General features: G+C 39.8%; 1 protein-coding gene across 1 annotated transcript; it reads left to right on the top strand.

Annotated features, from left to right (window-relative positions):
- The first annotated feature begins 139 nt into the window (after positions 1–139).
- LOC117267466 (lysophosphatidylserine lipase ABHD12-like) lies at positions 140–12,282 on the top strand. Its single transcript, XM_033643391.2, has 12 exons — positions 140–482; positions 2,045–2,147; positions 2,268–2,387; positions 2,571–2,601; positions 2,692–2,737; positions 6,149–6,275; positions 6,388–6,425; positions 6,789–6,868; positions 10,086–10,168; positions 11,468–11,546; positions 11,632–11,765; positions 11,899–12,282. Exons 1-12 carry the CDS (start codon positions 380–382, stop codon positions 11,918–11,920), a joined length of 966 nt encoding a protein of 321 aa, XP_033499282.1. The 5' UTR covers positions 140–379; the 3' UTR covers positions 11,921–12,282.
- The last annotated feature ends 2,451 nt before the right edge of the window (positions 12,283–14,733 follow it).

Here is a 14,733-nt window from a genome sequence, read left to right as displayed (position 1 = left end):
AACAGACTCTCTTACATGTGGTATAGCTCCTACTTCCACTACTTTTACTACCACTACTGCTACATCAAAGAACGTCAACACCCACAATGCCTTGCAGTGTGATCTGGGGGTGTTACAACACAGTAACCTGTCAGCTGGGTGTGTTTGTTTTTTTTGCATACTTTGAATCTCTATACAAAATGTCAACCAATAATAGCAGGGTAGATTGGTTTCACTTAAACGCTGACCTTTTTTTCTGCGTCTCATAACACACCTTTCGCCTGGAGGAGAGCCTTGCTGGTTTCTCCCCCACTTCACTATTGAATCAAGGAACAGTGAACAGAATAGTTTGTTGTTGTTTTTTTGCTGCAGAAAGGAATTAATTTCACCTGAGGCAAGAATGAAGATAATTCTGTTTGTTGTGATGGTGGGCTACACCTCACTGCCTGTCATCCTCTACCTGTTCCCCGGGATACTGAGCCTTGTCATATTTTCTCACTTGGGTGAGTGATGTCTGTTACTTGTCCAGAGTGCTCATCTGATGTACAGTGCATGTTCCATCACTATAACTCACATGGCTGTTTGTTGAAGCAGAGGTAGCCAAATGGCTCATGCAGTGTTGTAGTTACTCAGTAAAAGTAAAACAATGTATTAAAAGAGTGTTCTTGAGGTATTCTAACAGTCGTGCAGAGACTTGTATGGTGTATAAACTGGAATAGCTGGTTAACCAAGTGATGTGTAAATGTTGCAGTGGGAATATGTCATCAGACATCATTCTCGTGATGAAAATTATATGTGTAAAGATTCAATAAACATACAAGACCTTTAAACCGACAAATTTACTGATGGATGAGAGGCTCGGCAAGAGATGTAAACATTAATGGTGGAGTCCTTGACTTACCCAATGTAGTTCAGTGGTGCTAGGGCGTGGATTGAGCTGATGGGTGTAGTTCAGTGGAAAGAACAGCAATGTATGTGGATTATCTCGAGAAACTGGGTCATGGTGTCTGGAAAGAGCCATTGTTGATCGCTTCCTCAAATGTATTTATTTGGCGCTTCTAGCATCACGAGTCAAGTGTCATCCATTGGAGAGAAGGCAGACATCTCTACGACTGATATCTCCAACACTCAGGAACGCACACCAAAACAATCTAGATTGATAATAGCGCTACAGATAGAGGGAACATTGTGTATTTTTGATTTGGGGTTGAACTGTCCCTTTAAACAAAAGTTGTCAAACTTTGTCAACTATAGATTACAATTTTCTTGGAATCAATCATCATGATGACAGAATAACAACACAGTAATGGCATTACAATATGATTCCACTGAAAGTTATACAGCAATAGGACACGATACAATACAGTAGGATAGGAAGTATAGGATAGGATGGGACTGATACAATGTGATGTGAAACAAGACAATTCATCTATCCATCCATTTTCTGTGACTGTTTATCCTCTTAAGGCTTACTTATACTCCCTTTACGTACAAAAAATGGATATGTCTGTTTTGTTTCAAATGTTGTACCACACTGCCTCTATGATCTCCGGTGGTACTGCACAAATGGGTACGAAATGAACACAGAGTACGTAAATAAGGTTATGTCTGTCTCCATATCCAACATTGAGCATATATAAGCCATTTAGGGTTGTCAAACATGTCTGAACATGTTTCAAGAGCTGTTTTCAACTGCCATCACATTTACAGACTTCAGGGCCTTAATATGTATGTACAAACGCTTCAGCGCCTTTCCCATGACACACCTATGGGTAAACCTATTTCCCTGTATGAAGAAATAAAGGCATGGCTCTGCTGATTGCAGAGAGCGAGCAAGCACCTGTCAATTTAGAATGATTCTGATTCACTAACATAGGCTCTGTGGAAGAACATTTCTAAGCACATATCACTACATGAGGCCCAGTGTGATTCAATGTGAAACAATATAATACAATATGATACAAGACAATGTGATGATAACGCAGTGCAATATGATATGATACAATATGGCGGGATATGATTTTAAAAACATGATACTGACCTTGTGTGCTCTTGCCCACTGCAGAGAGGATCCCATACTTTGTGGATCTCAGCCGACCTGAAGCCTTACTGAGCCACACATGCAACTTCTACCTCAACACAGAGAAGGGAATCACAGTGGGTGTCTGGTAGGTCATCTGTGGGCTCCTGTTTTGTCCATTGAGGTGCACCAGTTCCTGAAAATACCATAAGCATGTGCATATTTAGTACAGGTGCCTTTCTCCTCTCTTGCTCCTTGTGTTTCACAGGCATACACTTCCTGCTAGCCAATGGGAGGGGGCCGTGGGGAAAGGCCTGGAGTGGTACTGGGAAACACTGCGAGACGGCAGTCCTGTCTTTGTCTATCTCCATGGCAACTCAGGGACCAGGTGGGATGACAGTAGCAGGATAGGGACCCTTTACTGATTCTAATGGAGTCTAATATCACATGACTACTCAGGCCCCTGGGTTTACCCACAGGCATAATGAATACAAATGATTGTGGGTCAGAGTAAATGAGACTGAAAACCATTTGCTTGTTTGTATTCATTACTCCCATGTCATTTCTGCAGAGCCTTAAATTACAGAGTGGGGCTGGTGAAGGTACGGTGCCCGTTTTAAAGGATTTTACAAGTTTAATGAATAGCTTTGACTTTCAGCCTGTGATGATATTGGGATTTTTGTATGTTGCAGGTTCTGAGTGCTGCAGGGTACCATGTCTTCTCCTTTGACTACAGAGGTAAGATGCTTATTTTTGCTTTTTAAGTGATCGTTTTCTGCTAAATACAACCTCTAATCTTCTTTTCAGAGTCCTGGATTTCCCCCCGTTTTACTGATAAACTTATGATTTTGAACTGTTGACATGTTTCAGAATTCTGCTACACAAAATGACACATCATGTTCATCTACAGTCCTCAGCTGTAAAACATAGTTAAATACAATCAACTTTCATATTTCTGTATCTGTGATTGTTGCTGACTTTTTTTTGGCAGCAATATCTCCTCCAAATCCCAAATTAGTTAGTTTGGATTTATTAACGTTATTGGAGTTTTAGTTTGCTCATTAGAGGTCTAAAAGGGAGTTAGTGGATGGTGATGATAATGGAAAAAATGAATATCATTGCTTAGTCATAGCCCACATAATACATTCTTTATAAAAAACTATAGCAATGGCTGCATACCTTTCCTATAATGGAAGTCCATGTTGTTAGTTGGCAGTCTGAAAAGAATCTGAGGCACTCTGAGTTAAAAACCCCTCATTAAACCATGGATTACCAACACGTTTCAGCTGGAAACGTCTTCTTCAGGGTATAAAGTACAATGTGGATAGGTGTTCCAATTAAACTCACTGGGAGGTCATGTGACATAGGTCACATGGGATGTTGCCACCGCCCACTTAAAGAGGCCACTTGCAAGACATGACAGTGAAAAAACCAAGTAGGTGTTGGAGACATATGGTTGATTTGTGTTAAATGTATTAGATTGCTTATGTCACTGGCTGAGGCAGACCAGGGTGTTTAAATCCATGCCAATCTTACCAGTGGCGTAAGGAAGTTACGATGGTCCCCAGTGCACGCTATCATGCATGTATTGTCTTGACACAAATGGACTTGACAGCATTAACAAACATATTAGCCAACAAGGGTTCAGGCAACGAAAACACGTGGTTAGGTTAAGGAAATAAGAACAAGGTTTGGCTTGAGAATCTCACGGGACACTAACACCGCTCTCTCGGGTGACAGTCAGTGTCTGTATGACCCATCCACCACCCCTCCGACCTGTTCCAGTCAGACGTTCGCCGCCTTAACTTTCATCCTTGTCCTGCCGTGTTTCCCCCTGATGCTGCCAGGCGCCGTTAAACTATAACGGCAACAGGCCGCATGTTATGCTGGCAAGAAAGGACAGCTATTTTCGTTGGTTTCTGACGCCACACGTCACTGCCCAAGCGCCGGATTTCGATGATTTAAGAGTGAGACTGGGCTCCACTATGCTTTAAGGCAGACCTCCTCATAGGTACTTCACAGTCCCCTCTTTCTACTGTTCTAGTGTGTCTGTCATCAGTTGTTTTTCTGCTTTATACTGTACAAGCACGAAGGGGGAGGAGTCAAGCTGTGCAGAATCTTAGAAGATGCGCATCAGTGAATTTGATTAGATCTTTCCAGTTCAGTAAATTCATTCATTCATTCATCTTCTAACCACTTCATCCTCTTGAGGGTCGCGGGGGGGCTGGAGCCTATCCCAGCTGACATCGGGCAAGAGGCAGGGTACACCCTGGACAGGTCGCCAGACTATCGCAGGGCTATCACATAGAGACAAACAACCATTCACGCTCACATTCACACCTACGGACAATTTAGAGTTATCAATTAACCTAGTCCCCAATCTGTATGTCTTTGGACTGTGGGAGGAAGCTGGAGTGCCCGGAGAAAACCCACACTGACACAGGGAGAACATGCAAACTCCGCACAGAAGGGCTCCCATGCCCGGGATCGAACCGGCAACCCTCTTGCTGTGAGGCGAGAGTGCTAAGCACCACACCACCGTGCCGCCAGTTCAGTAAATTTTGTTTTGTTTTGTCTAGCACTAACAATGGTGACCAGTGTTTAGCTTCCTGTCAAGCAGCTTAAGGGCCTGACCTGGCTCCAGGTGTATGATAATCTGTTGACCTCTTAGTGAAGAACATACAATCTGATTTCTTTATGTTTAGGTGAAGATGGGTGTTTAATTCCTGTGTCGCTGCTGTGAGTTTACATGCAACTTGCTGTTTGGTCACTGCATGTCCATAAATGACAGTATCGTCTGCGTACATTTAGATCTCAGACTTGTGGAATACGGTGGACAGAACAAGGCTAAACAGCAGGGGCGCGCTCCAGGTTTGAACAGGCCAACTGTGGCCCTTCTGGAGTGGAGTTTTCCCCATGTCAGCATGGGTTCTCTCCAGTTGCTCAAGCTCTGGCTCCCTCCCACAGTCCTCTAAACTGCCTGTAGGTGTGACTGTGAGCGTGAATGGTTGTCTGTCTCTATTTATCAGGGTGTAACCCGCCTCTCACCTACTGTCAGCTGGGCTAGGCCCCAGCTCCCCCATAATTCTTAACAGGATAAGTGGTTACGGATGTTACAGCCTCTCTAAAAAAACCAAGGCTCTCCGAGACACTGAACATATAAAGGACGCCACATACTTTTACAGTGGAAAAATCAACAAGTGTTATTGTTAAACAAGAATGAAATAATAGCGAAAGCTCATTGGGGCTGGAGATCCCAGCCAAAAAAAACAAGAGATGGGGAGGTTGCTTAACCAGACACTGGCTGGCTCATCTCCCTTGGCTATATACTTGAAACTAAACCAAACCAAACAAAACCCTGACCACAAAACAATTTGCATGCTTCAACCCAAACAAAAATAATAATTAAAAAAAACATGTTACATCATGTTGGGGAATGATTCAGGCAGAAAAACCATCTCTCATAAGTGCTGTGCTGCTGCAGGCATATGTGTGCCTGTCTCACCCACCTCACCCTTTTATTGTTGCTCTCTCAGGTGTGGTGCACCTGCAGAAGGAGGAAGACAGGTAAAGAGAAGCAAGAGAGAGAAAGAAGGGTGAAAGAGACAGACAGTACATGATCGAAACTATATGACCGCTGTGACAGATCAGAAACTGAGAAAGACACTGAATATGTACAGACTCAGTGATCACAGCCTGATCATAGAGACTGGTAGACACAGTCAGACCTGGCTGCCTAGAGAAGACAGGCTGTGTCAGCTCTGTCCTCAGTGACAGGTGGAGACAGAGCAACATTTCCTGTTACAGTGTAGCACATATAAAGACATCAGAACAAAGGTTCGATCCCAGGGTGGGGGAGCCCTTCTGTGTGGAGTTTGCTTGTTCTCCCTGTGTCAGTGTGGGTTTTCTCCAGGTACTCCGGCTTCCTCCCACAGTCCAAAGACATGCAGGTTAACTGGTGACTAAATTGGCCGTAGGTGTGAATGTGAGTATGAATGGTTGTCTGTCTCCACCATCCACAACTTTTCACAGTGGAAACAGAAAAAGTGCATACCTAACTGAAGTGAACCGTACTGTGTTGCTCGGTGGAAACGGGGCTTTAGTGTGGCTACTATTGTGATTTTGACGGTTTATATGTCTTCTCCTGAGGTTTTGGAGACTCTACTGGGACACCAAGTGAAGCTGGAGTGACCCATGACGCCCTTTACGTGTACAACTGGGTAAAGAAACAAAGCAGAGGTCCCGTCTATCTGTGGGGACACTCGCTCGGCACTGGGTCAGTTTCTCTAACCACTAACTACTACTGTCCATGACATTAATATATACAACAGATGTATAAGAAATGTATAATATGTATTATTATTTTTTTGTTATTTGTTTTCTTGCAGGGTGGCAACAAATGCTGCATTGAAAATACAAGAGCAAGGTGGGTTTATGTCTTTAAAGGTCCTGCATTAACAAACTAAACCCACACAGGTGATTTCAGTCGTTTTGGCTGATTAGACCTCTTCTCAAATCTGTGTGGGCAAACAGAGACTGATGGACATCACTGTCACTCTTCTGTTAGTTTGCGGATGCCTAATCAGCCAGAATAGCTCACAACACCTGAGTGGGTGTGCAGGTCCTTAAAGGGCAAGTGACTTCAAATGAATGATTGCAGGAAATAACAAAGTAAACTAACAATCACAAACTACAACCTGCATTTTATTCTGAAAAATCATTCTTTAAACTGTGTATGGCATTATGAAGTCCATAAATATTGACCTTTTGTTACTGTCTTTTTTATCAGGGTCTGTTGCTGATGCTGTAGTCCTTTACGCACCGTTCACAAGTATAATAGACTTGCTAGGCAACAATTCGCTCATTGAGGTGAGGCCCATCATTACATTTTTTTGTTGTACTGCAGAATTTTTAATTAGACAGTTGAGAATGTACAGAGGTTGAGAGAGCAACAGTTAGACTATGTTTAACCTTATAAAGCTTCAAATGGAAGTATTTTTTTTAGATTAAGAGGTATTTACCATGTTGAAATCATGAAACAAAAATCCCACTGGTGATTCTATATCTATATTTTTCTTTCTTCAATAAGAATCATCTTCAAATTATTCTCTACATCAATACTTGAAAACATCCACCAAGTTGACTGATGTTAAACCACATAATCAATTCTGTTCTTTTTTTTTTTTTAATCTTTATTTCGAACATAGATAAAATAGAACAAAATGTAGGTGATCAATAAGGTAACCAGTCATACAAGAAAAACAAAAATCAAACAAACAAAAAAACAATCATAGTAACAGAGGTAAATATTTAGCGTTCGAAAAGGAGTAGATAGAAGTGATGCACTTATCTTGACCTACCCCTTATTTCAAGTAATGTTGCTACAAATAAATATAGATTCAGAGATGCATAATAGTATGCATACATACATAATCAAAGAAATACAATCACAAATGCGAGTTGGAATACTTCTGGTTCTAACGGCTGTTTTTCATTTCGTCTGTACATTCATTCCATGTTTTGACTCCTTTGACTGTGATGCTGTGATATTTGGAATTAGTTCTTACCAGGGGTTTATTGAACATGTCAGATCCTCTCAAGTTATGGTGCTTGTCTCTTGCTCGGAACAAATTCTGAATATTTTGTGGCAATGACTGATTTTTAGCTTTATACATAATCTGTGCAGTTTTGAGGTTGACTAAATCCTTAAATTTGAGTGTTTTTAGTTTGATAAAAAGTGGGTTTGACGGTTCACTGTAGGTAGTTTTGTTTACTATTCTTATCGCTTTTTTTGTAGTGTAAATATTGATTTGGTGTTGGTACTGTACGTTTTCCCCCACACCTCCACACAGTAAGTTATGTATGGAAGTATAAATGAGCAGTACAGAAGGTATAATGACTTTTGACACAAGAGATCTTTAACTTTGTAAAGGATTGCGACTGATTTTGATATTTTATTTTTAATATAATTAATGTGTGGTTTCCAACATAGTTTATTATCAATTATTACTCCAAGAAATTTTATTTCAGATAGTCTTTCTATTTCTATATCATTTATTGTGAGTTTTTTGCTTGTGGAGGTTGCACGATTTCCAAATATTATGAATTTAGTTTTGCTTAAGTTCAGTGTTAGTTTATTGTAGTCAAACCAACTCTTTAGTTTTTTAAATCATTTTCCACATCATCCAGAAGCCGTTCCAAGTTGTTACCACAGCACAATAAGTTGGCATCATCTGCAAATAATATTGTTTTCATTATTTTGGAGATTACACATATTTCATTGATGTATAATATAAACAGCAATGGTCCCAGAACAGATCCCTGTGGAACCCCACATGTGACATCCATCAGATTAGAGTTGACGTTATAAATATGAACATATTGTCCTCTATTTTTCAGGTAACTACTTACCCATGTTAAAGCAACCCCTCTAATTCCATATTTGAATAACTTTTTTAATAATAAGTTGTGATCAACAGTGTCAAAAGCTTTTTTCAGGTCAAGAAATACACCTACTGCATATTCTTTATTTTCAATTGCTGTTGTTATTGAATCAACAAATTCAATTATTGCATGGGCAGTTGTTCTTTTGGATCTGAAACCATATTGCTGTTCACATAGTATATTATTTTTTGTGATGAATTCATTTAGTCTTGTGTAAAATATTTTTTCCAGTATCTCGGAGAACTGTGGGAGTAATGATATGGGTCTATAGTTTGTGAGTATGTGTTTATCTCCAGTTTTGTATATTGGTATGACTTTTGCTGTTTTCATTTTGTCAGGGAAAACTCCAGTTTTTAAAGATAGGTTACAGATGTGACATGATTTCTTTCTCATCTGTTCCCCTTATAAACATTGACTTGGTAATACTCTTGGTTGTATTTTCAAGGATTTTTTCAAAGATTTCTCTACCTTCAGTTTTTGCAATTTCTTTCGCCATACCAGGACCAACGCTGACAAAGTAGTCATTAAAATCATCAGCAATTTGATTCATATTATTTGTAATGGAATTATTCAGTGCTAAAAAATAATTTGGATGTCCTGGTTTTCCAGTTCCATTTTTTATTAAGTTGTTTAGTACTTTCCATGAATTTCTCATGTTATTTTTGTTGTCTTCCAGTAGTTTGCTATAATAATTTTTTTTACAGCATCTTAGAATTCTAATCAGTTTATTTTTATATTTCTTATAAGAGTGTTCGGCTTCTGCTGTTCTTTTCTTTAAGAATTCTTTATATAATAGATTTTTTTCTTACACGCATTTTGTAGTCCCTTGGTTAGCCATGGTTTATCAGGAGATTTATGTTTGATTACTTTGTTTACTAGTGGACAGTGTTTGTTATAGAGCGATGTAGTTAGGGTCAGAAAATGTCCATATGCTTTATTTACATCATTCACATATATTTTGTTCCAGTCTTGGTCTAGCAGGTCCATCTTAAGGGAATTAATTGCATCTTATGTTTTATGTCTGATTGTTTTTATTGTTTGAGTGTCCCTGTTGGTCCTAATGTAGCTCTGTACTAGTGCAAAAACTGGTAGATGGTCACTTGCATCGTTTATTATTAACCCACTAGTTATTTTCCTGTCAATAATATTTGTAAATATATTGTCTATTAGTGTAGCACTGTGTAGGGTTATTCTTGTTGGTCGAGTAATTGAGGGATATATACTCATACTATACATAGTGTTGATAAATTCTGCAACTGTGTTGTTTTCAAGTGGATTTAGGAGATCAATGTTGAAGTCTCCGCAGATGAGGACCATTTCAACAGATGCAGTATTTTCTCCATGAAGGTTTTTAAACATGATCCAGGGGTCCTGTAGATACAGCTAATAAGAATATTTTTTGACTTTTCAATCTCAATTTCAATGGTGATACATTCCATGATGTTGTGCAGTGTTAGTGACATGCTTTTTACAATTTTACTATTGTAGTTCCTATCTACATATAGGGCAACCCCCGTTCCCTTTTTTTTTTTAACAGTGTGATTTTTTGTTTCCTAAAGTATTTTGTTCTGAAAGTATTTGTGGTTTTACTCTCACAATACACAGGAAATTGCTAAATATTTTGTACCGTGTTTTTTTCCAGGTGTACAAGACGTTTCCAGGATTTAAGCAATTGCTTTGGAAGACATTGCAAAAGAACAAACTTAAGTTTGCAAACAATGAAAAGTAAGTACTTTTTTTTTTCTTATTGTCTATGGACCCTTTTAGGGCCGATGTCACAATGACGTCAGTTTGTTAGCTGGAGGCAAAACATGACTCTCCACCACAGGGCTGTAGGCTACATAGGAGTCTTAAAATGTCATCATGTTGTTATTGGGAGCCAGAAAAGGAGGAGTCATGGCTCAAAACTTAAATTTTATCACATACCAGCCGTCACTGCCCATCAACAAAAACAAAGGAGTGGAGGCTATCATCAGAGATTTCTCTGTAACGCTTACTTTTTGTAGTGCATTAGCTAATGTTAGCTTCAATAACAGAACCAAGTGGCAGAAACTATTCAAGTGTCATCCTCCTTTGTGTGGTGTCCGGTGCTCTGAATAACTAAATGTTAGACATTCAGACACCACTCTGAATTTACAAACGGTCCAGTTTGTGCAAGAGTGCGTTGCAACACCCAGAATGAATATTTCTGAGTGCACAACTCGCATCATCTTCCTCCACTGTCTAAAACAAGCCAACAGAACATACTAGCTCACGGTAGCTAATGTCTGTGGAGAATTGTTTTAAACGGGGTCTCACTCCGAAGTCGTCGAAATCCAGCATTTGGCATTGACTTGCGGTGTCAGAAACCAATAGAAAGAGGTGTCCTTTACCATCGGCATGATACACGGCTGGTTGCTGTTACAGTTTAACGGTGCCCGGCGGCGTCAGGGGGAAACACAGCTGGACAAGAATGAAAGTTAAGGTGGTGGATGGGTCCAACAAACACCAACTTTCACCAAACTTTCACCGAGAGAGCGGTGTTTGTGTCCTGAATGTTCTTTTTTCCTAAACCTGACCACGTGCATTTGTTGCCTAAACCCAAGTACGTGCATTTGACATCAAGTTGCAGTGTGCACCAACGTAAATTTCCTGTAAAAGCGTAAGAGTATTTTGAAAGAAGACAATGCATGTAACAGGCAGAACTTGACACAGCCAGAATGTCAACAACCAATGCACCAAGGGTACCTTTCATGTTGTATGTGGACGTGGAAAGTCCATGACCAAAATGTCAATGTTATTGTTTTACCTCCAGCTAAGCCCCACCCACCTAAAAACATCATCCTGTTTACCAACTGTAAAAGGGTCTATTTGTGGCTCTTATTCTAATACGTTGTTTACTAATTTTGCAGGGTTTACAACCTTTGCCATCTTTTGATAAATGCAGAGGGCAGTGTACAAAAGAATATGATAAAATGGTGCTGTATAAATTTAATATTTCTCTCTCTGACTGTAAATATATATTTTTCTCTATCGTCACCACAGTGTGAAGGTCTTGGAAAGTCCACTCCTTATCTTGCATTCAGAGGATGACGATACTGTTCCCTTTACGATGGGTCTGGAGGTACAGTGGGTCTACATGTGTGTTTAGATCATTTTCTATGTTGCTGCTTCTTTGCTGAATTATTTTGCTTTTTTTCTGTCTCCAGCTGTTCAGGATATCACTCCAGGCTAAGAAAGAACGTAACAGAGATGTTCCGGTTAAAATGGTCACCTACAGAGCAGATCTTAAATACGATCACAGCTTTGTCTATTTAGATCCCCATCTAAATGATGTGGTCAGGTAAGTTTTTGTCAAAACAGAATTTTACTGTTTATCATTAAGTTAGCTGTATTTTCCTTGTAAACCATGTCCATAAAACAACAGAAAGCAACAGGAAACAAATGTAATATTTCATCTGTTTTTTTGTTTGCAGGAATTTTCTACGGAACCTGTAAAAGAAGACCGCCTCTCCCACCTTCAAAAAACATGCAATAGATTCTAGCATACCGATTTAACCCTGTAAGACCCAGATATAGAAAAAAAATGAGCAATTTTTTTTGTTGACCTCTCAGATATTGTTTTAGGAGGCCTCTGATGTAGAAATTAAAGAGTTTTCAATTTTTTTTACATTTTAGTAAGTTTTTAGGGAAATGTTGTAAATTTGCAGTGTTGGGAGCAGAACTTGTGTGTTTGTACTCACTTTGTCTGAACTGATATACAGAACATTTAAGTATTCATTTGCAGGATTGATTGCTTACTTAGCCCCATAACAGTACATATCATGAGTAATAATCACACAACAATTATAGTTTTATGAATAAGCATTTATTAATAAAAATATTGGAAAAAAATGTATTTACAAAACTTTTTCCTCCGTCACTTTCAATGTGGTTTGAATGAAGTCTGTGTTCACTTGCAGTGATAGTCCCTAAAACAGTTCTTTTCATCTGTGAAGCACAGGCAAACATTGCACTTGCTACACAGTGTGTTTGTGTATCCATTATTGCAGTGTCTGCAGCGTCCTCTCTTCGTCTGTTTTGGGAAATGTGCAATCATGTCTTTGTGTACATCCAGTGGAGGGTGGTCCGATGACCTCTTGGCTGGGGGACTCACATCTGTTGAGGATGGTCTCTTCTGAGGACCCAAAGGGCTCCCTGATGTCACCGTCTGTGTGAATGTGTTCGTCTTCCCTGAAGATGGTCGCCCTCTCTTGGGTGTTGTGTTGTGTGTGTTCACCAGAATGAGAGAGGATGCAAGTTGTACCTGAAACTGTCTCCTGTTCAGTATCTCTTTCTTGGTCATCTTCAGAGCTTTACAGTCCCGCTTGTAGAGGAGCCAGGCGTTAATCACAGCAAGGATGATGGTGTGCCAGAAGATGTACATGTACCAGCGGCGGGATGTCATGGGGAACTTGTACTTGGCAGCAAATGAGTCCAGCAAATCCACACCTCCCATGTGTTTGTTGTAGGTACCAACAATGTAAGGCCTCTCAACATCAATAATGGTTTTGGTGGCTTTGTCCCAGCGCTGAATCTTCTGCACAGGTTCTGGTCCAGCAAAGGATGACACAAGTGTGGCCGCTCTGTTGTCATACCATTTGACAGCGCAGATGTTGTGGTTCCCCTCCACTTGGACATCAAAGCTTCCTCTCCCCTTTTTCTTCAAGCTCTTCTCATCTTCAAGGTTGCAGTTGGGTAGGCGTACCTGCCTCGCTGTTCCCACATAATGGATTCCACGCTCAAGGAACTTGACTACCAATGGGACATAGGTGAAGTAGTTGTCTGCATAGATCTTGTAGTTTTGACCCTCTGGAAGCTTGGAGGCAAGCTTCATCACAACATCACCTGACAGTCCAAGTTCAGATTTGGCTTGTCATATTCCATCAACACTCCCTTGGTACACATCAAAGTCAGTGATTCCAGTTCTCACCCACAGTTTGAACCCCCATGGGTGTGACTTGCCGCGCATATATTGCTTGATGTTACTGAATCTCCCCTTGAAAGGAATCAACATTTCATCCATAGAGTTGTGCTCTTCGGGTACCACCTGCATGGTCTGAGTTTCCAGAGTTTGTCCTTCTTTTCCATCTCTGACACAGTCAAGTTGTTTACAAAGTGTAATGAAGTCAACAGAGATTGGAATCTGTTGCAGGACATCACATCAGAAACAGGGGTGTACTGTGTGTCTGTCTCCCAATACATACGGATTCCAGACATTTGCATTAGGCCTATCTTCAGGTACATGCCAAGCATCTTCTCAATTTCCTTATTATTGGTGGTACATTCAAACAATACTGTCTGGCTGGCCTATTATGCTCTCTATGTATCATACTAAAAGGAACACATGCATCCCCCCAGAGCACTTACAGTTTCACATTCAAGACCATTCGCACCTGTCCCTGAACAATGCAACAGGCATCCCCCCAACAAATCCAGAACATTCAGAACCTGTTTTTCTATCTCCTAATGCTACAAACTGCTGCTTGGGCAACACTGAGAAAAACAGCTCAAGATCATTTAGAAGTTAAAAAACAAACAAAAAACTACAAAGATACAGGGAGTTTCAAATACTGCTATAGATGCTGGGGTTTCAAATACCCCATACAATTTGTTCATGTGTTTAATTATGGTCTAAGCTAAACTAAGTAAAAATTTAACAGAAAAGCACATTTAGAGCTTAGTTACAATGAATCATCTAATACTTTAAATTTCTACTACATTTTTTTTTCAATCTGTGACCATGTGAGAAGTGCAGTGACCTTATGTAATGTGCAAGGAGCACAGGCTATTTTGACTACCACACTGACCCAACGTTGTAGAATTACAATATAGACATAACAAGCTCTAAATCAAATTTGATGAATGTTTTCCAAAATAACTAAATATGTACATGTTCTAGACATTGTAATAAACACAAAAAAAATATTTAAGGAATTTTACTTACTTTAATCCTGACAAATCCAGTCATGCAAAAAAAGGAGATGAGCTCAACGGGAAGTTTGCAGGTAGAGTGAGTTCATGGCCAGATGACCAGACCTATAAACACTTCTTCTATCCAATAGCACTGTGAGGACAAACAATAGGACCCATTAACTATGTAAATGTGGTCTTGAGAAAAAAAAAACATTTGCAGGCTTTTTTTTAGAATTGTTAAAAGTGATGTTGCAAATTTGCAACAGTGGGTTTTACAGGGTTAAATTTGTCACAAAATGTGTGTTTGTGGTGCGAGACAAAAACAGTGATTCGACATGTTACATTAGTTTCTATTT

This window comes from Epinephelus lanceolatus, chromosome 15 (assembly GCF_041903045.1).
Source record: "Epinephelus lanceolatus isolate andai-2023 chromosome 15, ASM4190304v1, whole genome shotgun sequence".
Classification (NCBI taxonomy): domain Eukaryota; kingdom Metazoa; phylum Chordata; class Actinopteri; order Perciformes; family Serranidae; genus Epinephelus; species Epinephelus lanceolatus.
Note: the sequence above shows the minus strand (reverse complement) of the source record. Positions and strands in the feature narration are given on the sequence as shown.

Excerpts from the sequence above, each read along its gene's own strand:
- LOC117267466 (XM_033643391.2), top strand. The coding sequence starts at position 380 with ATGAAGATAATTCTGTTTGTTGTGATGGTGGGCTACACCTCACTGCCT. Across the intron at positions 6,426-6,788 it reads ATTGAAAATACAAGAGCAAG|GGTCTGTTGCTGATGCTGTA; the intron begins GTGGGTTTATGT and ends CTTTTTTATCAG. Across the intron at positions 11,547-11,631 it reads CCTTTACGATGGGTCTGGAG|CTGTTCAGGATATCACTCCA; the intron begins GTACAGTGGGTC and ends TTCTGTCTCCAG.